The sequence below is a fragment of the Triplophysa dalaica genome, chromosome 13, assembly GCF_015846415.1.
Source record: "Triplophysa dalaica isolate WHDGS20190420 chromosome 13, ASM1584641v1, whole genome shotgun sequence".
Lineage (NCBI taxonomy): Eukaryota > Metazoa > Chordata > Actinopteri > Cypriniformes > Nemacheilidae > Triplophysa > Triplophysa dalaica.
In genome coordinates this window covers 21,913,740-21,940,196 of record NC_079554.1, presented here as the reverse complement: position 1 = coordinate 21,940,196, position 26,457 = coordinate 21,913,740, and the positions used below count along the sequence as shown (strand labels likewise).

General features: G+C 39.0%; 2 protein-coding genes across 2 annotated transcripts; one reads left to right on the top strand and one right to left on the bottom strand.

Annotated features, from left to right (window-relative positions):
- Nucleotides 1–294: 294 nt before the first annotated feature.
- On the bottom strand, nt 295–4,795 carry riox1 (ribosomal oxygenase 1). The gene is made up of 15 exons (XM_056764733.1): nt 4,669–4,795; nt 3,778–3,915; nt 3,523–3,674; nt 3,117–3,216; nt 2,910–3,023; nt 2,584–2,690; nt 2,380–2,487; nt 2,213–2,247; nt 1,942–2,120; nt 1,677–1,781; nt 1,227–1,368; nt 922–1,042; nt 617–716; nt 458–544; nt 295–378 (listed from the first exon to the last, which is right to left on the bottom strand). Exons 1-15 carry the CDS (start codon nt 4,738–4,740, stop codon nt 310–312), a joined length of 1,629 nt encoding a protein of 542 aa, XP_056620711.1. The 5' UTR covers nt 4,741–4,795; the 3' UTR covers nt 295–309.
- An 801-nt stretch (nt 4,796–5,596) lies between these two features.
- extl3 (exostosin-like glycosyltransferase 3) lies at nt 5,597–26,232 on the top strand. Its single transcript, XM_056765148.1, is given in 7 exon segments — nt 5,597–5,748; nt 16,534–18,563; nt 18,565–19,068; nt 19,661–19,788; nt 21,156–21,300; nt 21,512–21,640; nt 23,380–26,232. Coding segments are annotated over 6 exon segments (2,757 nt in total). The 5' UTR covers nt 5,597–5,748; nt 16,534–16,922; the 3' UTR covers nt 23,590–26,232.
- Nucleotides 26,233–26,457: the final 225 nt, after the last annotated feature.

Genomic DNA, 26,457 nt, shown 5'->3' with positions numbered 1-26,457 from the left:
CAATAAAACCTCGTAATCAACATTCCACATTGCTCATTTCTTCACCTGAACAATCACTACAAACAACGTTTAGGGAGAGTCAGTGTAGTTTAACATTACACCATTAACCGATCAATATCCACAAAAATCTTCCTTCAGGCAATTTCCAAATCTACTGCACATTTAAATACTTTTAGAATTTAAATGAATAAACTGAGAGAATCTAATCATTGCGAAAGTATTCATATTTTTCTGGACTAAGTACATGAACTTTTTAAGATTTCTTAAAGATCTGAACAAATAACAACGGAATGATACGGAACAGTATTTTTATTCAACAGTCAAAGGTTTGGCGGTGTGAATCAGTCCTTTCTCAAAGAGCAGCTCGGCCAGTGACGCCTGTAAAAAATAAAATGAGTCTTCCAAACTGATAAATACTTGTATTAATTTTTTCAATTTAAAATTACTTGTGTAGTACCTTTGTTGCCGCTTTGTCGCACGGTAAACTGGCCACAGTAATGAACCTAGGATATGAATGAATCAGAAGTTCCACGGCATCTATGTGCTGACATAGAAAAGAAAATCAGTCATGTGTTCAAAAAACATCAACAATGAAATAATTCAAGTTTACATTCACCTCTGCCTGTATCTTGAAACTCTTTGGTTGTTCTTTATGGTAAACTCTGGAGTTCTCTGTAGTGTAACAAAGCAACACATTGTCCCCATCAGTGCATAACCTGTAGAGAGGAAAAAAAGGTTTATTCTAACAAAATCCCATTCATGCAAATCTACAAACACTTGGAATATTAACATCAAAGTTTACAAATACACAAAATTTGCACAATTTATATTCAATGTATATAGAATACAAATGTATGCTGCAGTGTAAAAAAAAACACTAAAGTGTAAAAGAAAACACTAAATTACGGATCTGACTGTTACCTGGCAGCTCCAGCACGCACAAGTCTGATTTGAGTTTGATTCTTTATCTGAACAGCCACATCAAGAGCCTCTCCATCTCTCCACCGGGCAGGAGCACCATACACACTGCTGGCCTGTTCCTCTACAAAACACCAACAACGTTTTATGACCGAAACGACATTTGACATGATATTCAGACTGAACACACATGACTGGATTTATCTTCCCTATACAGCCAATAGCACAAACACATTTTTCTTATCTTCGCTGTCTTTAGTTATAATACTGTCGTTGATTTAAATCTGGAATGTTCGTTAGGAACTGACCTGCGGTCAGCATTGGAGGAAGACAGTCATGCAAGAAATCTCTGGCCTTCTGATCCACAGCCGCATCTATCGGTGCAAAATGAGCCAGTTTCTTCGTCAGACCCTGAACATGTGCCATGAATTTATCTCGCCGTGGATCTTCCTGTTCGCAGGCATGATTCAAGATTTTGATTTGGCACATACACAGTTATACAGAGAATATACAACCAGTAGTGAAATTTAGGTCAGGTCAGCTCCAACAACGGATAATATAAATAAAAATATAAAAGGTACATACTGTATATTCTATGATAAACTGTGAATATGTAGCAGGAATGTGCAAGAGAATTTGCAAACAGATAATAAGTCAAGCTTGCATGAAGTTGCATGAACAGCTTTAGTTTAACACGGTGGAGGCTGAACAGTAGGAGATACGGATCAACACAAATTCAATCAAACAATGACAAATACCTTCTCAGAGTGCTGAACTCCCATGTACTGAAGATAATCGAGCGGTAACCCCCTCCTGAACTCAACATCTTCCTCCATGGAGATCTGCATGGCTGCCGGCATTAACTGCTCATGAAAGCACAAAGAACCGTCCAGGACATTATTGTTTCCGAGAAAGATACTTAATGTCAATATTTTAATTCTTAAATAAGAGAGTGGAGACATCGTCAACGCTCTTTAAAAACATGCACTTTGTGAATCTGAAGCCGAAAGTGGCGAGATGCACCTTCAGCAGCAGATCTCCCCAGCTGTTCCTCTGGTACGATGAGACGGTGATGTGCAGTGAATGGGTATCTGGCAGACAGTCTCCCTGATGAATGAAACCACGTGGAAAATACAGCAGATCTCCCGCTTCCAGCACCACGTCCATGATGGGCTGCCCGATCTCTGCCTGACTGAAATTAGCTTGAAGGAGAAAACAACACAGAGAATGACTCGGTACACAAACAATACTAAAATAAAATCTCCTTGTATGAAACTAAAGATTGTGTCCTTACGGCTGGACACCAGGGGCAACACTTCATCTTCAGAACTGTGGGATGGAAAACGAGGTGCTACTAGTTATTACAGCCCCTAATCTCATTTATCTCACCAAGATACTGTGGGCCTAAAACGTATTTGGGCACCTTAGCCCCATTAATAAAGAATATAATGAATAACTCACCGAGGTTTGTACACCCTCCAGTGTTTTTTACCCTCGAGTTGCACTACAAACGCTTCAATGTCATCATAGTGTGGAGCAAAACCCTGCGTCCCCGGCGGCGTCAGATATCTGAAAACCAGTCAACGCCAACAGAACAAAACCTTTTTGATGAGAAATCATATCCGTGAAGCAAAGGAATCAGATTAAATGATGATTGTTTCATACGTGTTTGCTCCCACCATACTGCCAAACTTCTCCTGAAGAATAGACAGCACTTGCCATACAGCGGAGGAGAAAGCTTGAGGATTGAGCATTCTGATTGAACAACCGCTCTGACAACAAACAAACAATAACATCTGTGAAACAACACCGAAAAATCACGTTTCATATTCATATCTTCTGATTGTAATGCAATGACAACTTCAAGAATGTTCACACGACAACAATATATATCTACTATGTGACAAAGTAAAAAATGCTAGATTATTGTCATCTCTTATTAACTGTAAAGCAAACTGTAGGAAGGAAAGCAGGGTAGACAGATTCAGTACCTCATAAAAGTCCCAGACTGTATAGGGTAAAGCTCTTCCAGGAGGATTGTGCGTCTCTCTTTTGCCGTTCGTGTAGCTCGTCACATCTAAATTCACTCCATATTGAACATTTTCCTGAACACATAACCTTTACGTCTGACAACCACATACCACTAATCCTTCATATTCTGTTTAAATCAAAACATAACCCAGAGATCAATTACTTACATTTCTTAAAATGAGGTCAAACTCTGCAGTTGAAAAGAGTCCTTTGTAATAGTCTGCATTCTGTCGTTGGATTAAAATCGGTTTCTTCTCCCAGTTATCCCTGTAATTGGGAAGAATTTGTTTCTTATTCCAAAGTAACTTGAGAGACACTTCATCGTCTAAATTGTCAAGAAATGTCAGGGTCATATTTAAAGTAGAACTTTTCTTCAAGCCCAATAAAATTTGAATGATTTCAAGCATCTGTTGTGAGCTGTGTGTGCTTGCAAACATGGTTTACATCTGTGTAATGACACATGTATAACATGTAAACATGGCTGACAGGGACACTTCTGTGTTTCCTCGTAAACTGAATTGCTAAAAAAAACATACTAAATGATAATTTATTTTAATAGATTTGTGTGTTGACCTGAAGAAGCTTTTGGCTTGGACTGGATGAATAAGCCATTGGAAAAGTCTATTGGCTCTCTCTCTGCTGTTGTTGACCGTTGCTAGATCTGTCAGAAGTGTGTCAAGAGCTGGAATGTTGAATCCTTCCCTGCATTCGGACACACAGGACTTCTGCAAACACATGAGCTCATCACTCATCAAACACATGAGCTTCCATAACTCCACTGACACTGACACTGACACTGACACTGGTGTATAACAGTCAAACACTCACCTCGCCTTGACCTTTATCACTGCTGCTGGGCTTTACGCTGGATTTCACAGCTTTCCCTCTTTTCTGTTTATTTGTTTTCTTGTTGGAATGCATGACATTCTCTTTCTTTTTGGGTTTCTTTGTTGGAGGGGACACAGCCTGCCAAACACAAAGTAAACTTAACAGGGATAGGGATGTAACAATATTATAGATTTCGTGTTATTTCAATAGCAAAAGTGTCTCAATATTATCATGGTCACGTGATATATTATTGTGGTAACAAAGAAAGTGAAAGAAAATATTAGATGTTACCTGCTATGACAAGGTTTATCTGGTGCAATTATTTTATTTCATTCCATCTCATACTATAACTCGTACTTCTTATGGCACGAGATGCTTATGCTTATGGCACGTTTCAAGTCACCATTTGTACTTTTTAATACTGCGATTAGTAATATCGTGATGTGCGCGGTATACCGAGGCATTGCCGTGCGGTGAGATTTTGATATGGTTAAATCCCTAAAACATACAGCCCTCGTCTCATGCTATTCTCACGGTACCGTTAATCAAAAGAACACCATGGTCCCACCAAGAGATAACAGATCTTTTTACACAACATGTTTATATTGCCCCTACGATGGGTTGGCACTCCATCCAGGGTGTATCCTGCCTTGATGCCCAAAGACTCCTGAGATAGGCGCAGGCTCCCCGTGACCCGAGGTAGTTCGGATAAGCGGTAGAAAATGGATGGATGGATGGATGTTTATATTGCAATCTTTATTTTTGACGTAACGTTATATATCACATTTATACTTTAATATGGACTTTTAAATATGAGTTTAGGGTAGATGTCCCTTTTAGAGAGGGTTCGCATGCAAACAAATTCTATATTTTCATATCGAACATTCATACCTGCTCCGCTGGTGTTGTTGCCCCTGATACTGATTGATAAATAGAAAATGCGGACATATGTTTCCTTTCCATGGCTTGTATGTTAAACTGCGCACACTACGCACACATGACAAGCTTGAGATGTTTTCTTCTGCAGGAGTCAATGCACTCAGACTGCGCGCTCACCGCCACCTACAGGCATGGATGAGCACACCCGTCTGCTTCATCCATAATATTGACATGTGTTTTTAGTTTTAAAGCAAATTTTTATCTTTACATGTCGAACAGATAATGACATATCACGTAGATTTATTTTAGCATTTTAATTATAGAGAGAATACAAATTATAGAGCAGATCCCAGTATGATCTTCAGGTTTTGAGACAACCGAAACTGTGAACCCCCCACACATACACGTGATGTGTTTCTATTTTTCCGTAAAGATATTTATACTGTACAAACTTTATATTCCGACACTAAATCTACAACTAAACCAACACTAACCCTCACTTGCACTGGAAAGATTACTCAATATAACTAAATAACTGAAATCAGAAACTCTTAATTTTGCATCATAATAAACAAAGAAGTGGTCAATTTGTGAACCTTTTCATGCCTTAGTAGGGCAACGTGTCCTGGTAATAAAGGTCATAAAATGTTTTTAAAATAATGTGGATATGTTAACATTAGTGCAAATTAAATATAAAGTGACAATAAATATTTTTGCTAAACGTTGTCACGTCTCTTTATATCTGTAATTTAAAACATTTTAAACATGCATCGTTTTAAAAATGGTTTCGGATGAAATGGGTTTTTTAATAAACAAACATCCGCATTTTCTCCTCACAGCGCTAGATGGCAGCACAAGCACGCGCACGTAACCGAAACAGCGACAGCTCATGTCCGCGCACCTACTATTCTTTCACGCATGCGCGTTAGTGTGGCGGCTGCTTACGCGAACGCGCACGCGTTTTGCTGCACCTCAGGTACGGAGCGGTTCCAGCAGTCGTTAACCGGACCGTTTCTCCGTTTCCGTCGCCGTGGACCGGCCAAAAGACGCAGCTTGCGAAGAATGGTGCGCATGTGATGGATTTATACTGAGGTAAAATGTAACGGTCGTGTCTTAAGCTAACGGCTCAATTAATTAGCAGCGGCTAACATCACATACGTATAGATGGAGGAAAATGTCCTGTTTTCTTATTAGCGTTGCGTTTATTTGTCTTATTTGTAGTCATAATATCGATATGTGATTAATAATAGAGTTAAGACTGCTTTATGTTTGATTAGTAGGTGTGTAACAAGATGTTAGTTGGCGATTTAAACGGCGCGTTTCACAAACCAGACGCAAACTGATGATCAATAATTTAGACACATTTCGATCTGATCAATAATATCAGACGAGCACACTTATATAGTAGGGATATAAAATGTGATCTGATGTGTAATGTGAGGCGCTTTCTGATTTTGTCAGATCAAAAACACTAACGTTAGACGCAACTGATTTACATACAGTATTTACCATGATCTGATCTATAATATTAAAAACATATTGACGTCATTAGATCAGTTATATCAGAATGTGATGAGGGTTACACATAAGTATTATTGACACTGACATGCTGAGAATATCAGACAAACACTGGCATGATATCAGACTGAGATGAGATCAGGTCACATCAGGGCTGTGAATCTCTCAGTCTGATTGTGTTAAGATCAGATCATAGCATTTATGTCCTGCAGTGTATTGCTTTTGCCGTCAGACTGCTGTCTGATGAATTTGGAGAAGCAGACGTGTGTGTCTGTTGTGTTTCACTGGGCAGTCGCTGTTTGACATGCTTGTGACCAGTTGTGCATTTGTGTAAATCATTTGTTGTTGCAGGACTGTAGTTTTATTTCTCACCCATCTGTAAAGGCTTGTCACTCATTGCACATGTTATTTGTGAAAGGGAATAGTGTGATTGTGTATTTCTCAGTGTCTATGCCCTATTGGAAGACCATCTGTGCCATGCAATGCCAGTTCAGGCGTGACTAAAACAAATACTATCACCAAACCATTTCATAGCCCAGCAGCTGTCGTCAAAGTGTGAAGGCTTTATTTGGCTCCTTTATTAAGATATTGAGTTCCAAAATTTACAAAATAAGAGAGCACGGCGTTAATCATCAATATCTTTGCCCTGTGTTTTTGAAAATGAGACATTTCTAAGGTTTGATTTCATCTTATGTCTCTTTCTGGGATAAAGTGTGCTTGATGTAGCTTGACTTGAAAGTTTTGCAGCTGCTCATTGAGTATCGTGTGATTTTATCCCTCAACCAGCACCTTTAAACCTGATGATGCTCTGTTATCGGTCACTCACTGACCGTACATGTTTTTTTACGAGCTATCGATTTTGAAGTTTAGCCTTAAATAACTCAACGTCAGATTCTAGTAAAATACATGTAATGAAAGTCAAAGGTGTTGAAGGTGCCAATTCATGTTGTTTAAAGGTGGGGATGTGTGAATTTTTTGCAATTGGGATGCACAGATATATGGGTCAATGACGTGACATGTATTTTTTGTGTCCAAATTCATTATTTTCCTAAAAAGAATTTGAATAAATACATGTCATATATCAAATGGATCTACAATATGTCCTTTATAAGAAACCCTTTTCATTTTATTGAAATTCAATAGATTTTTTTAGTTTTGGTGTTTGAAAGACCAAAAATGTCAGGTGGTGCGACCGTCCGAACATACAAACAGAGAACAAAACTGAGAAATAAATGTTAATTTTCTCAATAAAATTCTTAATAAAATATTTTGGCATGATTTTATGTTAAATTTCTTATATATGAGGGGAAAAATACTCAGTGCTAAATACATTAAATGTATATTATTTTAAATTAATATATGGTCGCACCACCTGACATTTTCTGGGTGGTAAAATCAGAAATCTTGTTTAATAATGAATTAATGCTCCCTAAAATGCTGTACAACCAATATAAATCAACACAATACATTTTTTTGGACATAAAAATACATTTTCAAACTGTTTTGCTTAAAATATTTTTTTTTTTCTTCTTGAAAATCTTATTTGTCATTGACCCATATGTAAATTGTATAAATGATAACTGGTGATAGCTAATAATTCTTGAGTAGTCGATGACTGATTTATTGGCCAATATACAGTTTCTGTTATCGGTCCAATACTGAAAACATTAAAAAGGACCATATATCGGCCGATATCAATTTGGACGAGAATATATCCCTGTTACCAAAATACTTACTAAAAATTATTGGAATAGTAGTGTTTTCAAACAGGTTTAAACACGTGTTTTGGTTGCCAGTTCCAAAACGTTGCATGTTGGGGTGTCTAGAATGCTCAAACACAAAGGAATGTTTCCTAAAAGCATTTAATGTTCAAATTGATTGTTGCTTTTACAGCCAAAGAGTGGTTTCACACACTGCTTTTGGGGATAACAAAATTCTGATATTGAACCACGGCGGTTACATTTTTGGGGAAATCAACTTTCACATGGGATACTTTGAATTCTGGGATTGAATGAGGAAGTATGCCATTGAAAATAAAACATCTTTAGGCTGATATTTCTTTAGACTATGATGGTGTTGTATGAGTCTGGACTTAACTCAGTTATTCCACATGCGCTGGTAATCCTACTCTTTTGTTATTTTGAGCATCATTCCTACATCACGACATCATAATGCAGTAGTACCCCTCAGGGAGGGAATTAATGGCTCTGGCTTGACTCCCACTATCCAGTTCTGTCCAGTGGGGTGGGCTTGTGTAGAGGTCTGGTGTTAGATTTGTGGTCAGGGCCTGCTGGGTTTGTGGGGGAGATAACTTTGCTGTGATTTGGCTTATTTTGTACAGGCACTGTGGCAAGTGCACTCAGTACTCATTGATCTAAAATCAATAGCTTTAGAAATTCTATAAGGGATTGCTTGAATTGTTTACTTAAGTAAGACTGTGACTGAGAAGAGGCCCTAATAAGATGTATAAGACTCTTATGACTCACTGTACACACTTATTTTTAGTTCTATATCAAATGAATGTAATAAAGTAGTTTTTTTACTGAATGCCCAGTTTCTTAAAAATTTGCTCTGATTGCGTACAAAGCTGGCACTTGTTTGTCTGTTTTCGCCTCGTCGTATGATCTGCATTACTTGAGTCTTCCATGATTGGCTTTAACTCAATTTTTACTTGTAAACATGGCATTGTAGACATTGTACAGTAGACTGCACTTATTGTTGGCTCATTAACATGATGTTGGTGAACTAGAAGTTGTGACCGTTTTCCAAGTGAAATTGAATTTGGAATAAAAAAATAGTGTTCGTGGCTTTCGTCTTTCTCTGCGATTTGATGTGTTTAAACAGACGTTACATTTTGAAATGTAACTGGCAGCAGACTGACTGTTGAAGGGGAGGAGTTAACGGATGCTCCGCCCAAGCCGTCTAACATACGTCATTTAATATGGATAGTCACTACAGGACGGAAGTGCGTTTTCAGATTTTAACTGAAGATTTTCAGGACACAAATTTTAAAAAGATGATGACCCACATCTATGAACTGTTTACAATAAACCCTTCAATATTTCTTGAAAAAAGCAGTTGTAATTTTTAATTTCACTGGGACTTTAAAATGCTTTAGATAAAAGCATCTACTCGATGAGTTCATGTAAATGTAAATCTGCCATTTCCGAGTCGGCTCGTTTAGAGTTTTAAAGGTTTCGGGTGTTGCTGAATCACATAGCTTCTCTTTTCATTCCTAAAGTTCACTTTTTTCCCGTCACATCTTTTCTTGGAAGTGGAAATGAGAAAACCCACAGAGTGTGCAGTCATGTTGAATTAAAGTGCTAATTATAGGCAGCGCAGCTCCAGACCCGCGGCCGCAGCCCAGCTCAAACTAATGGATGTGTAAATGAAAAGCGTAACATCTCACCGGTAGTCCATCACAGTCAATAGACTCATTCAGGACGGGGATCGGTACCGTAACATCAGGTGATCATGTTTGTCTTCCTTAGATATTGAAAGGATACAGACGGGAGGAGGTTTGTGTTTTTCCTCAGAGGAATGATTTTATCTTATTAATATTCATATGTAGGGTGAGATGTTAAAATTCATAGGACCGATTTTGTTGATTGCATTGAAGTAGGAATATGATTTCAGAAAAGCAATTATACATTTATGTTTTTAATGTTTGTCTGTATAGGAAAGCATTAAGGTGATTCTGTGTGTTAGGGTCCTTAAGTCACTCCCCATAAAGACCATTAAACACGCCTGTTGGCAACAAGAACCTGTCCTGAATATAATTAGCTTAGAGCCGAGTTCTCCTACATGACTGAAAAGTGAAAGGCATGCTGGAACCGGAATAAACACATCATCTTTATATCACATCTTTCGCTTGCTGAACTCAGGTTAAACTACACTAGATGTACAGTGAAAGAATGCAAAGTATGCTGCCAAACCATCATCATTCAACCTGTTTACCGAGTTAAGGCAGTGCATGTATGTCTGCACTGAAGCACAGGAAAGAAGTTATCCGAACAAAACCACAGCATTTCTATGACCGTCTGTGTATAGACTGCACGGGCTGGTTGCACGAGCTGTGTGTAGGTAACAACTTAGCCTACTTTTGACTTAAGTGGGCTATAAGTTACAACTTGTGCACAACCAAATATTTTTGAGTTGTATCATTCAACTTAGTTGCGTTTATTTACGGAAGCCTTCCGTCGGGAGTAACTGCAGACTCACTTAACAAGCTAAATAGACTGTAGTTTCACTCGACATTCTTCAAAACTTTAAACATCTATGATAATGCTGACGAATACAGTCACGCAGCTTTAGAACAGAGAACAGTATGTGATGACATTGCTTTATTAGCGGCTCCAACAGGAAGCGTTCCTATTGCGTCTCCGTGTGTGTGTTCATCTGCCTGTGTATGTCAAAATAAAAGCTTTTTTTCATTGGTGGTTGGCAGTAAAAGGAAATCATCCGTTTCACATGTCATTCATTATGAGTTTTGATGTTGTAGGATTTTTAATGAATATTTTTTATTTTGTTTAACTTAAATCTAATTTAGATCTGTCTCTATGGTTACAGGAATGCTGTGAAAATAGTATAGCATTACGAGTTTGCCAGTTCATTCATGTTTAGACTAGAGCTGTTACTGTAAGCTGTTGTGTGAACAGAGTACCTTGAAGTAAATGTGAAGAGTTCATTTGCAAAAGAAGAACTCTGTTTTTGTTCATTTTCATGTTTCGTTTTCATGTTTTACTGTGAATTCCAAGGAAGATCATTTAAACAGTTGGATTGATTTGATTAAGTAAAATTAACAAAAAAAACAGATAAGTAACCCAGTAAAAACACAATAATCATGAATAATGGAAATTAGCAAAACAGAGTTGTCTGGTTTTGCAAATAAACTCTTCATGTGGTTGTCTATTCTAGACAGTTTTAGCAGAGCATGGACTATTCTAATTATGTGCACTGAATAATATAAAAGTATAATAATTATATAACTATATATAAACTATGACTATATACAATATATACCTTTTTTCACCCCAATGAGATGGCATCCCTGTTTGAAAAAGACCGGCTATTCAGACTTGAAAAAAGAAAGGAAAATCTCTTTATAAAAAGTTGTGGACAATTTTCTTACATCTGTTGGCAGTGTTTATTTGGCACTGAAATCAGCTGTTCACATTTTCTATAAGACATCATTGTGTCTCACCTCGAGCAGAGATGCATCTAAAGTAATTCAGTAAGACAGGTTGCATTACCTCAATGAATGCTTTGCACTGGTTTGACTAATTTCACTGTGTTCTGAGTTTTTTTCTGGTGATCATCAGAGAGAACCTCCTGCCAAATCGTTCTGGCACGACGTCCCAAAGAGCGGCCCAACATCTGTCTGATGATCAAACCGCCTTATGTAGAACATACATCCAGCTAAACGCCTGTACTAGTTTACTTATCTACTGTCAATTCTTCCGATTTATTTTATGCGGCCAGAATTTTTACCGTAGTAAAGGTGATGCATGCCTTGGCAAACATCACAAATTCAATATTGTGAAAGGGATTTATAATAGCAGAAAAGAAAACAGAGGCATTAAAAGGGAAGGATATCTAAAATCCAGAAGTACCTTCTGTTTCTGTCTGATAAATCTGTATTGCTGAATTAGAATGCATAACATGTTTCAGGTTTTTGTGTATATGCTTGTCCTTGGATTTACACTGAACTCATGGAACGTTGATCACGGAATCAGCAGTTGTCGTAAGGGCTGCTGTAAATATGCTCTCACTGATAATAAGAGATCTGTCATTCTGCATTTGTTGTTACTCAACTGAGGAAATTCTTCCATTTACAAAGCTGGTTAAATATTGACTTGTGGGCAGTTTACTTTGCCTTCACAACCCAGCAGAAGTGGAAAGATTACACGGAGTGTTAAAAAACTTTCCAAACCTGATCACAGGTCAGTGTTCAGCTCTTTTTCTGATCATAGGAGATCCGTGTATGATAGAGACATGTCTTGGGTCAGATGTATTTTCAGCTTTGTTTTCAGTGTGGACACTTGTGAGGTTTGTTAAGTTCTTGCACCTTGGGATGTGCACATGTGTTTGATGTTATGTGTTATGTGTTCCTTAATGTTTGACAGAGCAGTGCTCAATTTTTTTTTGAAATCAGACATTCAATCCAAGAGGTGCGTGTTTTCTTATAGGAACAAATATTTTCTGGGCGTTTAATCTCAGGGGAAATTAATCTTCCTAAATCAGCAATAGAGTAAAAATCTCAACCTTTCCAAGCATTCTGTATAATGTTCACAACACAAAGCCTTTGTTTTTCTAGTTTACCTGCCCGTGTTTTAGTACATCAACATTTCACAGACATATGCCGCTGATCAACCTTCTGAAAATCAATCCCGAAGATGAGAGATGTTAGCATGAATAATAATGGAAATAGGCTAAAGAAAATTAAAGCATCACCTTGAATGATGATCCACATGAGGTGTTTTATGAGCACTAATTTGCCTCTTGGTACCAACATCTGTCTCTCATCACTTCAGCATGTCTGGAGATCTAGAGTCATTCATCTGAAACATGTTCTTCCTTCCCATTCTTTACATACTGTGGTGTTCTCATGGGATGTGGTAGGACAGTCAATCTAGTCCTCAGTTGTGAAATTTCCATGATTTTTAATGATTGGTCTACATATAACTCCTGAGATAGGCGCAGGCTCCCCTTGACCCGAGGTAGTTCGGATAAGCGGTAGAAAATGGAATGGAATGGAATGGTCTACATATAGATGTGGCAGATACACATGTTGAGATGTTACATTGTGTCTGGCTGTTTTGTGTAGGTTTGCTGACTTTTGGGGCTGGGCGTGGGCCTGTATTATATTTTGACGGTATGGTAACCGAACTGCGCCAAACTATCAAGGTTTCATGGTGTGACGGTATTGCGGTTGCATCTTTAAAATGTGTTCTTTTAAATGCTGAGTAAAAAACATTGAACACAAAAGATTTGATTTTTAAGCAACACGAAATATTTGGAACAGAAGTAAACATGAACAGTGCTTCCCCAACATTTTGAAAGCATGACACCCCTTTCGTTTCTTCTTTTAAATACATTTCCAGTAATTAAACTGTCAACCAGTCCATATATTACATTTACATTTAGTCATTTGGCAGACACTTTTATCCAAAGCGACTTACAGTGCACTTATTACAGGGACAATCCCCCTGGAGCAACATGGAGTAAAGTGTCTTGCTCAAGGAAACACTGGTGGTGGCTGCTGGGATCGAACCAGCAACCTTTGATTTACCAGTTCAGTGGTTTAACCCACTAGACCACCATCTCACACTATATATATACATATACATAGATAAAAAATTAAATGCAGATGAGCGAACAACTATTGAGCATAAAAAAATATAGCACAAAACCTGATGGATTCCTGCACAAAACAGATCATACTGTTGGAACGTTAAAACAGAAACTTAGTGGTTTTAAAACCTTGACGTTTCCAAACCGTGGTATACCTTGGAAAAGGTATTCGGCCCATGCCTAATTGTGTATCACTTATCCTAATCTTGAAAAATATTAAAGGAATAGTTTACCATGGTTTTGTCCTACTTCATGGGAGTGATTTGAAACGGCTTGGTTTCAAACTTTCAATGAAATATCTTCAATTGTGTTCAGCACAACAGATAAATGTTTACGGTTTTGTAACAACTGGAGGACGAGCAAATGGTGACAACATTTTTGGCTAAAACTATTCCTGTATGGATGGATATTATGCGGCATTGCTGATTCTCTGTTTGTCTAATGCAGTGGTTCTTAACCTGGGTTCGATCGAACCCCAGGGGTTCGGTGAGTCAGTCTCAGGGGTTCGGCGGAGGTCAAGACACTAGAGATGCGCGGATGAGCTAAAATGTCAACTGCATCCGCTGCTTCAAATCAATTTTCCACCCGCCACCCGCCCGCACGTAAAATTTTCTCTGATATAGATATCCGCACCCGACCCGGACCCGATCATCACTTTAATTACTCAATACATTTTCTAGCACTGTCTTTGTCTGTAAATGCTTAAATCTAATCTTTCGATTTAGCACACACATGATGTTCCATAAAAGGTACCAACCAGTCTTATCGCTTTCATATATATTTAGTGCGTCACAGTAGTTGCATATCACAAACCCAGCACTTTATTCTACCTTGTTAAAAACCACTTCGCTAAAACGCTCCCACACGGTACTTTTCTTTCCTATCTTTTGTTTTGTTTTTAATTCTCCCTTTTTAAATTTCTCTCGTGAATGTTGTATTTTAAGAGTTTAAGTTATATTTAAGCACGTCATCTAAACCAATGAATTAGTTCTTAGTTCTACTGAAGCCTTGCAAACGCAGCAGTCATTTTTAATACCTCTTTAGTTCACATTTGTACATTTTTATAAATCCTTAAGAATTGTGGCTTTCATAAACTTGATGCAACCAGATTTTTGTACATTAGGTAATCAAGCATTGTTTTAATATTTCATTGTTTGTATTCTATTTCAACATTTCAATGTTTGCTTCAGTTTATCATTTGAATCCATATGACACAACGCGTTGGGACCCCCGCTGAAGTACTTTATCCAAATCCTCCACATCCACTCTTTCTACCAATTCTGTGATTTTTCTCAAAATATTACGAGTTTAATATCGTATCACTACGAGTTTATTCTCGTAATATTTCGACTTTATTCTCGTAACATTTCGAATTCATTCTCGAAATCTTGGATTTTTTTTATTTTTAACGTGGCACAAAGACGCCGTCGTAGCCTCCATTTCTGCTGACACGCGCGCATTTCTTTTAAATTACTGCAAATATGCGCCTGATTAAGAATGCGTTTAAAACATATTCGTATTTTTAGAGAAATTTTTCGCAGCGCCCGCGGATTTGACCGCCATCCGCGCATCACTACAAGACACACACCTGACTCATATGATTCGTGATGACACGCCCCGCTTGGCCATCATTGGCTGCAGGTGATCACGCAACATCGCTTTGCCTCTCTGTGCTGCAGGGAATATGGTGCGCCCAGTAATCGACTTGTGACTGACGTGATGGTACGTCGTGTGATTTCTTTCCTAATATTTTAATCCCTTCATACTAACTATGTCGAGCAAGAAAAGAAAGTGGTCGGACGAATATGTACAATATGGATTCACATGTATAACGGAACGTGATGGGAGTCAGCGTCCTAACTGCATGATTTGCAATGCCAAGTTGAGCAATTCTAGTCTATCACCGGCAAAACTAAGAGAACACTTCCTTAAGCTGCATGGAGATGGAACGCATTTCTGAACTGGTCTCTGAAAGGCAACAGCAGAATTCACACTGATTTGCAGTATATATTCATTATCATGTTTTAATGGTTTTGTTCTTTGAACACAGTGATGTTTATGCACGGTTCATTTTGAGCACCAGTAAAATATATACCTATGTTTTGAATTTTTTAAAAAAAATCATATTTTATTTTTCCAATTAAGAAGGGTTCGGTGAATGCGCATATGAAACTGGTGGGGTTCATTACCTCCAACAAGGTTAAGAACCACTGGTCTAATGTAACATGTGAAAGCATTTTAAACACATTTAGCTTTGCTTTCATGGATTTGTTTTGATATAAGCTTGTGTTCAAAGCGGGTAGGGCCTATGTACCAGGCTGTGTGTCATGCACCTCTTTCCTGTAGTAGGATCAGTGGAGATGTCATAATCTGTTCCATTAAAGAGAAAATGATCCTGTGTATCCCCTCATCCAGAGATAATAAAGCTGTCTGAAGTCGTCTGTGACTTTCACTCATGGCTGCTCTGATAAATCTAGTGCAGACCCTCACTAGAGGCCATTCACTTGGGTTTAGACCTTATGTAGTGTTTGCTCTGTGCGTTTGCTTTGGAACAGCTGCTGATGCTTGGAGCTTGCTGTCAACGTTACCAGATTAAATGTGCTGTGAATTGAACAAGCCTGTGAGGTCATCCTCGACTCAGGCACGGAGAATCTCTCAGATGGGTGTGAACTGTTCTTTGTGGCAGTGTGTGCGTTTAGATTATTGAGAAATGCCAGATACTAATAGAGCGCTGAATGTAATATCGCAAAGTAAATTTGATTTGGCTTGTCTTGTCTGCGTGACATGCTTTGTATGTGCAAACTAAAACTATAAAACAAATTTGTCAACTCAATCTCTTTGTATTTTAATAGTTTTATAGTTCTTAAAAAGATCAAGACTGTTTGTGCTGGAATCTTGTAATTTCAGGATGAATGGATAGGTAGAATTCAACATTAAGGATAAATTTAGAGCACACTTATTCATATGACTTGTATAAAAACTTACCCTTCACTTTCTGTTTTTCAGGTTTGTAACGTTTAAAATCAACTGGATGGAGCAAATCATCTCATGGAGTTTACCACACACCTTTGTTGCTTCGTGAGTTCCAAGGATGGAAGAATGACCCATGTGTGACGGCACAAAGAAACATGCTGATCAGCCATGCTTCCCTCGCTGATGTCAATCCAGGATGCTCAACTCTTACTGCTGTCTGGCACTCGTTCTCTTCTCTTGGATAGTTTGAACATCAAGGTACATCAATACAACCAGAAAGACGGATGATATTGCGATGTTGGGTAAAAGATGAAACAAGGACTTGTACGTTCAGACAAACTCAAGGTACAGATGCATTATGGCAGCTGAATCACCTCAGCGGCTGCAGTCACATATCTGGTTCAGAGGAGAGTGACGGTTGAATGATGCAGCGAGGTGCAGGCATCGTGGGAAATGGTGGTCAGCCATGGGTACTGCGGCGAGTGCGGCTTACCTGGCTCAGTTTTATGCTCTTTTTCATTTTAGTCTTCTTCCCTCTCATTGCACATTACTACCTCACCACGATCGATGAAGCAGGCGGGCCAGACAAACGCATTTTCGGGCCACGACCTGGAGGAGAGTTGTGTGAAGCAAAGCACGTCCAAGACCTCTGCCGTATACGGGAATCCGTCAGCGAGGAGCTTCTGCAGCTGGAAGCCAAACGGCAGGAGCTCAACGGCGAGATAGCCCGACTTAACCTACGCATTGAGGCGTGCAAACGTAGTATAGACAGTGCCAAACAGGACCTGCTGCAACTTAAAAATGTCATCAGCCAGACCGAACACTCTTATAAAGAACTCATGGCTCAAAACCAGCCCAAACTCTCTTTGCCAGTTAGACTTTTACCCGATAAGGATGATCCTGGGTTTCCTCCTCCAAAATCAGCCCAGAGTTGTCGCTTGCACACTTGTTTTGATTATGCCAGATGCCCTCTTACATCTGGCTTTCCCGTCTACGTTTATGACACGGGATCTTATCCGTGGGGTGAGAAGTTGGACCCGCTTGTTAAGCAAGCTTTCGCATCATCTGTCAAGAGCAGCGTCTATGTGACCGATAATCCAAATATTGCTTGTTTGTATGTAGTGCTGGTTGGGGAGATTCAAGAAGCACCCTCTTCTTCAGCTCCTTCACCTTCAGATCTCGAAAAGCAGCTCAAAGCGTTGCCATATTGGAGGATGGATGGACATAACCACCTGCTAGTCCACCTGTCGAGAAAGTCTCTGACGCAGAACTTCCTGTACAACGTGAGCACTGGACGGGCGGCAGTGGCACAGTCCACATTTTTCGAGCAACAGTACAGAGAGGGTTTCGACATGGTGGTGTCTCCACTGGTCCACGCCCTGTCTGAACCCAACTTCCTCGAGGTGCCTCCACAAGTGCCAGTAAAAAGGAAGTATCTCTTCACGTTTCAGGGAGAAAAGGTGGAGTCTTTGAGAAGCAGCTTGGTTGAAGCCCCACCGCAGTCCTTCGAAGAGGAAATGGAAGGGGATCCACCAGCCGACTATGACGATCGCATTATCGGCACCCTTAAAGCTGTACAGGACAGTCATCTAGACCAGGTTCTCATGGAATTTACCTGCAAGAATCAAGCCAAGCCAAGTTTACCAACCGAGTGGGCATTGTGCGGAGAGCGTGAGGATCGTTTGGAGGTACTGAAGGTGTCTACTTTTGCTTTGGTGATATCTCCAGGTGATGGGCAGCTGGTGGCTTCCGCCGGCTGTAGTGTGAGACTGTTTGAGGCTTTGGAAGTTGGGGCGATACCTGTTGTTCTCGGTGACCACTCAAAGTTACCCTACAATCACCTCATCCGCTGGAGCGAGGCTGTTATTATGGTACCCAAGCCACGCATTACAGAGCTTCACTTTCTCTTACGTAGCATCTCAGACAACGACCTACTGGCTATGAGACGCCAGGGTCGATTTCTTTGGGAGACGTACTTCTCCACTTCAGAAAGCATCTTCAACACTATCCTGGCTAGCGTGAGGACCAGCATTCAGATACCGGCAGCACCCATACGTGAGGAGCCCTGCTCAAGAGATTCCTCATAAAGCTGGAAAGTTAGCAGGAACCGATGCCAACATGGCGGATAACGGCGACCTTGATCTAGGACCAGTTGAAGTTGAGCCCCCGTACGCATCGCCACGCTTCTTACGCAATTTCACGTACACTGCTGCCGACGTGTACAGCACCTGGAATCGTGCGCCGGGACCTTTCCATCTATTCCCACATACTCCCCTAGACCCTGTTCTTCCTTCAGAAGCCAAGTTTCTGGGGTCAGGGACCGGTTTCCGTCCTATCGGTGGAGGTTCCGGAGGATCTGGGAAAGAGTTTCAGGCTGCTCTCGGAGGAAATGTACCGCGGGAACAGTTCACTGTGGTTATGCTTACCTATGAACGGGAGGAGGTGCTTATGAACTCACTGGAGAGACTGAATGGACTTCCTTATCTCAATAAAGTGGTGGTCGTGTGGAATTCCCCTAAACCACCTTCAGATGACCTCCTTTGGCCAGACATTGGGCTGCCTATCCTGGTAAGAACGTTATATAATTTTTTTAAGTTATGTTTAGAGATACGGGCTGGGCTTTTGTTATTTGGACAAGTGAGAAACCGTCTAATAACCACTAAGGACGCTTCGTTTCTTGAGTTAAATGCATTATTATCGGACGTGATATAACCCTGCAGGGTTGTGTTCTTTTCTGGTAGATTTGGTCTGATTTGTTTGAAGCGTTGTGTTCAGTTCTCTAGGGTGGCAGGCAACATTAGTTTTGGTGATATTAAAGGAAACAGAGCTGTATGAAGCCTGCAGTAAGGTTAGACTTTGTAATAAAAGCACAGAAAGAATGCTTAAGTACTCCAAAGTTTCATAGCGTCTTTAAAAGTTTCTTCTCTGAGATGCAGTTGTAGTGCAGCTTTGCAATTGAGGGGCTTAAAAAATGACTGATCTCAGATTTAAAGTTTTAACAGTAGCAGTGCACCAAACCTTTGCTTTATTTATTCAAACAAAGTCATAAATGAATGTTGCTCGGCAGTTTTCGGGTTACATGAGGTTGTTTATCTTAATAATATCCATTAGTGTTGACACTGTGGTACATCGAGTCAGCAGATGGTCTTTCTCTTCACAGGTGGTACGGACAGAGAAAAACAGCTTAAACAATCGATTTCTTCCCTGGGATGCAGTTGAGACTGAGGCTATACTGTCTATCGATGATGATGCTCACCTTCGTCATGATGAAATCATGTTTGGGTTCAGGTGAGAATTTTTCATAGCAGAATGTGAGCAAAATCACATTTTTACAGGATATTCAAAGTGATTCTCAGGCACTTTGTATTTATTTATTATGCCGTCTAAAGTGTTTTTATCATCCTACTGTCTCTTGCAGCAAGCATAAGAGTCTAAAATGTAATTTATTTTTGCTACATTTGCTTAAGTTGTTTTTTTGTCCTTTGTATTAAAGGCAAAGAATGTTAGAAGTGTTCAATGACTTAAGACTAAAGCGAGTTTGAATAGAGTAAATGGGATTAATATAAATATATATATTATATAATATATAAATATTTTGGAAAGTCAGTGTAAGCTGATATGTTTTTCTCGGCCCTGTCTGCATATTTATACAATTTTAATATGATCCAGAGAAAAAATCTGTGATTTTTCTGATAACATTTGTATGCCACCGTGTCTGTGGTTTGACATTGTCTGGGTCACGTGATGCAGACAGCTGTTAGATTCAGTTGTGAGCTTGAGGAATGTAAAGCATGTGATGTGATAAAGAATGTGTGTCGTGTTGTGTTCTCTGCTGTGTGTTTATGTGCAGGTTCAGACAGAGAAATGAGCAGATAGATTTCATCTCTCTTCAGCTGCTTAGTTTTGAGTTGCTTACTGAAGCACTGTTTTCTGAAAAGATGCTTTGGAACAAAACAGTGCCTATAACAATATAAAATACTTTCTGTCGTGTCTTCTCTTCAGTGTTGTTATAGATCACTTTGTCGAGTCGTTTTCAACTTCAACATAATTCTGGTTGTTGTTGATGAGTTGCCGGCACGTCAAATGTGTTTCACCAAAGTCCACTTAAGGAAGTTGTGCCACTTGGCAGCCATGTTTGCAACACCTCTAGGTGGCTATTAACATCATAGCAAGTCCACAGTCCTATCCACTTGAACAGGGAAAAGCAGATATTTCTAAAATCGCTGGCAATGAAACCGCATACATTCGATCAATAATTAAACATGACAAACAATATAATAACCTTGGTTTGCTATACTTAAAATCACCTTTTTGATGTTGCCTCATCTACTGCGCCTAGTAAGTGCCTCAGGCCTTGAACCGATTGGCTCGTTTTACTAGAAGGCGGGACTTCCTTCGCTAGAGTGGACATATTGAGCGTTCATTTCCTCGACATTCAACGGCAGTGGCACATCTTATTAATATCTTTGGTTTCACTATCATTCAGTGTAAAAGATCAGAGGGGGTTGATGGTTTTTATAGGCTCTGTATTTGTTTTATTGAATATTATACAAATACCCCCAATACTGTGATGGTGTAAAGGAGTAAATAAAGTTTATTCGGCTAATGGTGTTATGAGATTATTCCGGTGTTGATGGTCTCATCTTTATTGTCAGGGTGTGGCGGGAGGCCAGAGACCGGATCGTGGGATTTCCGGGAAGATTTCATGCCTGGGATGTAAACCATCAGTCTTGGCTCTACAATTCCAACTACTCGTGTGAGCTCTCCATGGTCCTGACAGGAGCCGCCTTCTTTCATAAGGTGAAGCTGATGTTTGACAATTCTACATCACGATCAAACACAGATCTTTTATAGCAAATGTAGTTTTATTGTAGTCTAATCGCAAGTGGATGTTTGTATTTTGTTTTTATTTATTTATCCATAAGCATACAGCACAGCATGTTTTGTACCCCGACACATTCAATCTCTTCTTGTGTTGAGCGTGTATTAAAGTTGATCATTGTCTCTGCAGTATTACGCGTACCTTTATTCATACGTCATGCCTCAGGCCATTCGTGATATGGTGGACGAGTACATCAACTGTGAGGACATCGCAATGAACTTCCTCGTGTCACATATAACACGCAAACCCCCAATCAAGGTCAGTGGCTTTATTTCAATGGTTTATTTTGCATGTCGTCGCTGTCCTTCTGAAACATCAGATTTTTCAGGACATGAACACTTTATCATTGATTGCATACTGTGATTTCAAATTTGACAAGCGTCTTTTTTTATTTGTTTGATATCTGCAAAACCAAGTGACAAACACAAAGGGTGACTTATAAAGTAATTTATGGCAAAATAATAAAAACCACGAAATATGGAGATTTCAGAGGTTTTTTAAGGACAACACAGTCATAGCTTTAAGAAATATATTATATTAAATATGCTAATTATTGCTATAATTAAATAGCCACAAGAAATGTGCTATACTGTCATTAAAATTATGCTAAAAACAATACAATACAAAGCATTAAAAACTTCTATATAGCTGGTGTCAGAAAGATCCTTGGTTAAAATGATTATTACAAACAATAATGTTCTAGTTGTAGTTATTTTTCTTTGGATTTTGTTGTGAAATATGACATGTTTGTGATATCCACAAGTTGTTGTACATGTAGTCTTTTACTAAAAATTTGCAACAAAAAGTGATTTGCAAATCACTTTAGATGAAAGCCTCTGCTCAATGAACAAATGTCATATTATGTAGGAGACGTGCAGAGATTCAGTTTTACTCCTGCACGTTACAAAGTTTTACAGCTAGGATTTGAGTTAGCTTTAAACACTCTTTGATGTTCTGAATTTCATTTGTGCTCTGAATTATCCATAGAATGAAATGTGAAGGATCCCATCAGTTCACACACGCTTGATGTGTTCCCAGTGGATTAGACAAATCAATTACATTTCAGACTGATTGAAATGGAAAAAATCAGGCAGCAAAAGCGAACAAGATGATATTGATATGAAGTTATGATTAAGACTGTCATATTTAGATTGAGGAATGGTTTAAAGGAGCAGTTAACCAAAAATAAAAATTGGGTCTTCACAAAACCCCTGTTGTTCTATATTTGTGTGACTTTTCTCCGTGGGACAAACAAGGACATTTTTAGAAGAATGCTCATTATGTTAATTGAATGGAAAGAGCAGCTCGAGTTGTACACAAAAGAAGTCGTTCATATCAGTTTAGGGTTCATATTTCTAGTTCAGTTCTTTTAAAAAATGATTTAGTCCTGGTTCACTTGCCGTTCAGACTGGCATTTTAACAGCGAACCTAAAGATATCGAACCTAACAGCTTACGTGTAACGACGCAACGTGATTGGACAGATTTTATGATTTGCATTTTAAAACGGACATCCAAAACAATGCTGTGTGCTGGTTATACAAGCTCAGCGCATATGCGACTATTTTTAGCCAGCTGGGAACTAGTGAAGATCTCGTGAAGTGTTTAAAGCAGTCAAAACGGTGCCAGGAAATCATCCGATGCATGGGCAAGCACATATCTAATAAACTTTCAGTTTAATTACCAAATCACTTGATTTTCGTGTCGTGTATTGTTATCACTTCCTGTTTTTAGTTCGGTTTCGATGCCTCTGGTCCGTGTTGCGTTCATATTTCAATCGAACTGTGCCAGAGTTCATTTGAAAGTGGACCAAGACCCATCTTTTCAGCAGTCTCGGTCCGCTTGTATAGAGCGCACAGGGTTTAGGTGGCAGTGTTCACACTTACACAAATAAGCCGCACTAACAGATCAATCGCACCAGAGTTTGTTTTAATCGAACCAAACATGGCATATATGAACACATTCTTAGAGTCCGTGACTGAATTGTGTTTCTCATCAGGTGACGTCCCGCTGGACCTTCCGCTGTCCCGGCTGTCCGCAGGCGCTGTCGCACGACGATTCTCACTTTCACGAGCGTCACAAGTGCATCAACTTCTTTGTGAAAGTCTACGGATACATGCCGCTGTTATATACTCAGTTTCGAGTAGACTCTGTACTCTTCAAGACACGACTGCCACACGACAAGACTAAGTGTTTTAAATTCATATAGCGCAGGACGAAAGAAGCACATCTCTCTGGGAATGTGAAGGGAATAATAGATTTCTGTAAATATCGGAGGATTTTACGTTGAATTTGTCTTCCTTGAAGTAAGGGAGGACGATTACAGGTTGAGAAACATTTTTAACTCGTGCAGGATTCACTAGCAACCACTACAGGCTTGATTTGCACCACTGCACCGGGACGGCTCTACATCAAACTAACATTATGATCAAGTTACACTGACAAAACAAACAAACTGAGACTCTGTGATGACGTATCTGGGAAGTATCATGATTTTAGACTTCTTTTGCATACACACACTCATGTATGAAACGCACTGATGTTTTTTTTACTCGCGCGTGTGTGTGTGTGTTGTTGTGTAGTGTGAGTGTGACTACTTGTCACTAACCCCAGTGAAGTCGCTGTTGATCGTCTGATTAGGAATAGCACAAGAATAAACAGGAGGATTTCAACAGATCTGCATAGGAATAGCACCAAATCAAACTCTTGAATATTTTCAAGTCGTAGACGGAAATCAAATGTTCCTCATGTGACCTGTTACAGAATAATCAACTAATGCATTGTGATCTCTGGCTCACGTGCACAATCTTGAAGGAGGTCTTGTGATTTCTGACACAAACGGCAGGATCGTATTTTACCTTAATAAAAAGTACAAATCGTATTTTGCGTTAAGAAATTGAAATGTGTTACCAGTAACATTTGAGATTGTGTTGCGTCGATTTTTTACATTACATGAGCACATTTCCTCACCATGTCTTATTATTGCTTTGCAATCTCTCATTGCTTTAATACAAAACACTGTAATTGCTGTTTAGTAAAAATATCCATCAGCATGAATTGGATTCAGTACATCAAATGCGATCATAGTGAATACTTATAATAAACTGTACTTCCTGTTTTATTTCCAGATTACATCGACGGCATTTTATGGGGAAATGTGCTTGTCATGTTAATGTTAGTGTGCAGTAAATCTCAATGGTCCTAAACAATTCAGTTTCTTGAAGCAATGTATAATGTATTTCACTCTGATGGTTAAACATCTGAGTTATTATGAGTGTGTTTCTGACACTGTGAGATGATTTGGAGAGCAGTTGTCAGAAACTCTTATGTGTTTTGAGAGCGACGGTGGTTAATAATATATTTTACCGGGTCACTTCTGCCACCCTGGAGATATCCTGACAATATTCAACTGTTTTTATTTTTCATTCACAATCTTTTTTTCTGACACTAACAGGAACGTAAAGGAATATGACATCACAGTTGTACATGTACCTGTGTTTAAACACTTTAATCTGACTGGTCCGCTCTGTGAAGAGGAACATAAATAATAGAAGACGGATGTTTCTGCCCATTGTTTTGTAATAATTATGTATATGTTTTTTGAACAATATGGATCCGGGCCATGATGTTTTTATTTGTTGCATGGCCACTAGCATCAGTCAACAGTAATTAAGTGTTTTTAAAAGCCAGCAGATGTTCTTCAAGCACACTAATAAACCAGCCATCAGCTTTCATTCTGGTGAACAACTTCATCAGTCCAGAGTCAGCGTGTTCTCGCACCACAAATCCATTTCAAACAGGGCAAAGAGTCATTTTTGTTGTCAAATAAATTTTAGTTCTTAAATACTGTTGTGGCTGTTTTTATGATGCTAAAGTTTGATACATTTGTGGGTCGTGCCAGGTGGCTTTAATTTGTAAATAAAATCTTAAAAAGCTGCAGTCTGTCACTAGCCCATCTTTGTTTAAAGTCCATGTGAAATAAAAAATGACGCTGCCAATTTTTTCATGAAATATTGCGTTTATTGTAAATAGCATATCAATGCGAGTCATTCTCAATCCTCCTGCCCTCATAATCTTGAGTTAAAATCTAAAAGTGCACTTCCTTCCCGTAAAACGGCTTGGGCGGAGCATCAGTTAACTCCTCCCCTTCAACTGTCAGTCTGATGCTAGTTCCATTTCAAAATGCGAAAACGACCTTTTTTACACATCCAATCAAACCACGCCTACTATGTTTCTTATTTGAAGTTCCATTTCACTCGAAAATACGGAAGAAAAACACGATCGCAACTTCCGACTCTAAAGTCACCTGAAATCAAACTGGAAAGTGTTCACACAGTGTTGCAGAGATTATTATAAGTGATTTATTCGTGCACACCACTATTTTATCAAAATCCGTTTGCACTTGTAATTTTTAATAAATAAAAAAATTTAGCGATCCTTCATCAAAAACAACTCTTAACCACATGACGTCAGCAAGAAAAAAAAGGTAGGACTATACTCACTGTCCAATGGCCAGGCATTTTTAGCCCTGCCCTACAGTCCCAATTTACAACAAACCAATCAAAAAGGGAAAGGCAAAATAAAAGCCCCGACATTTTTATAAATTTTCACTCGGATAATACGCCACGATGCGCTTATTTTATACTTCATTTATTATTATATAAAGCGTACACGTATGAATAATGGTTAAACTGTTTTGTGTAATGCCTCAATATTTGAATAATGTTTTAATATCAACTCATTTTTAAATATATATATTGCAGCTATATCAGATATGGGCTTTGCTATGAAACACGAGCATGTTCTATTCCAACTCTCTGTGTGATTTCCATATATTTTGCATTCTGGTTTGAATGAACTGATTTAAAAAGAATCAGAGATGTGTATTGTGAACCCGTCTTGACAACAGGGCTTTTGTTTTGACTTTTCGTCACACACACAGCTGTTTTACTTTGCCTCGGGCTCAGGCGGGTCCACACCTCAGCCGTGGCGTTTTCAGTGGGTGTCGAACATCCGGAAACCCTGCGGTGTGTAATGAAAGACCAGACACACAAATGTGCATCTCTTCAACATGATG

Excerpts from the sequence above, each read along its gene's own strand:
- riox1 (XM_056764733.1), bottom strand. The coding sequence starts at position 4,740 with ATGGAAAGGAAACATATGTCCGCATTTTCTATTTATCAATCAGTATCA. Across the intron at positions 2,488-2,583 it reads AGTATGGTGGGAGCAAACAC|ATATCTGACGCCGCCGGGGA; the intron begins GTATGAAACAAT and ends ACTGGTTTTCAG. Across the intron at positions 1,369-1,676 it reads GAGTTCAGCACTCTGAGAAG|GAAGATCCACGGCGAGATAA; the intron begins GTATTTGTCATT and ends GCCTGCGAACAG.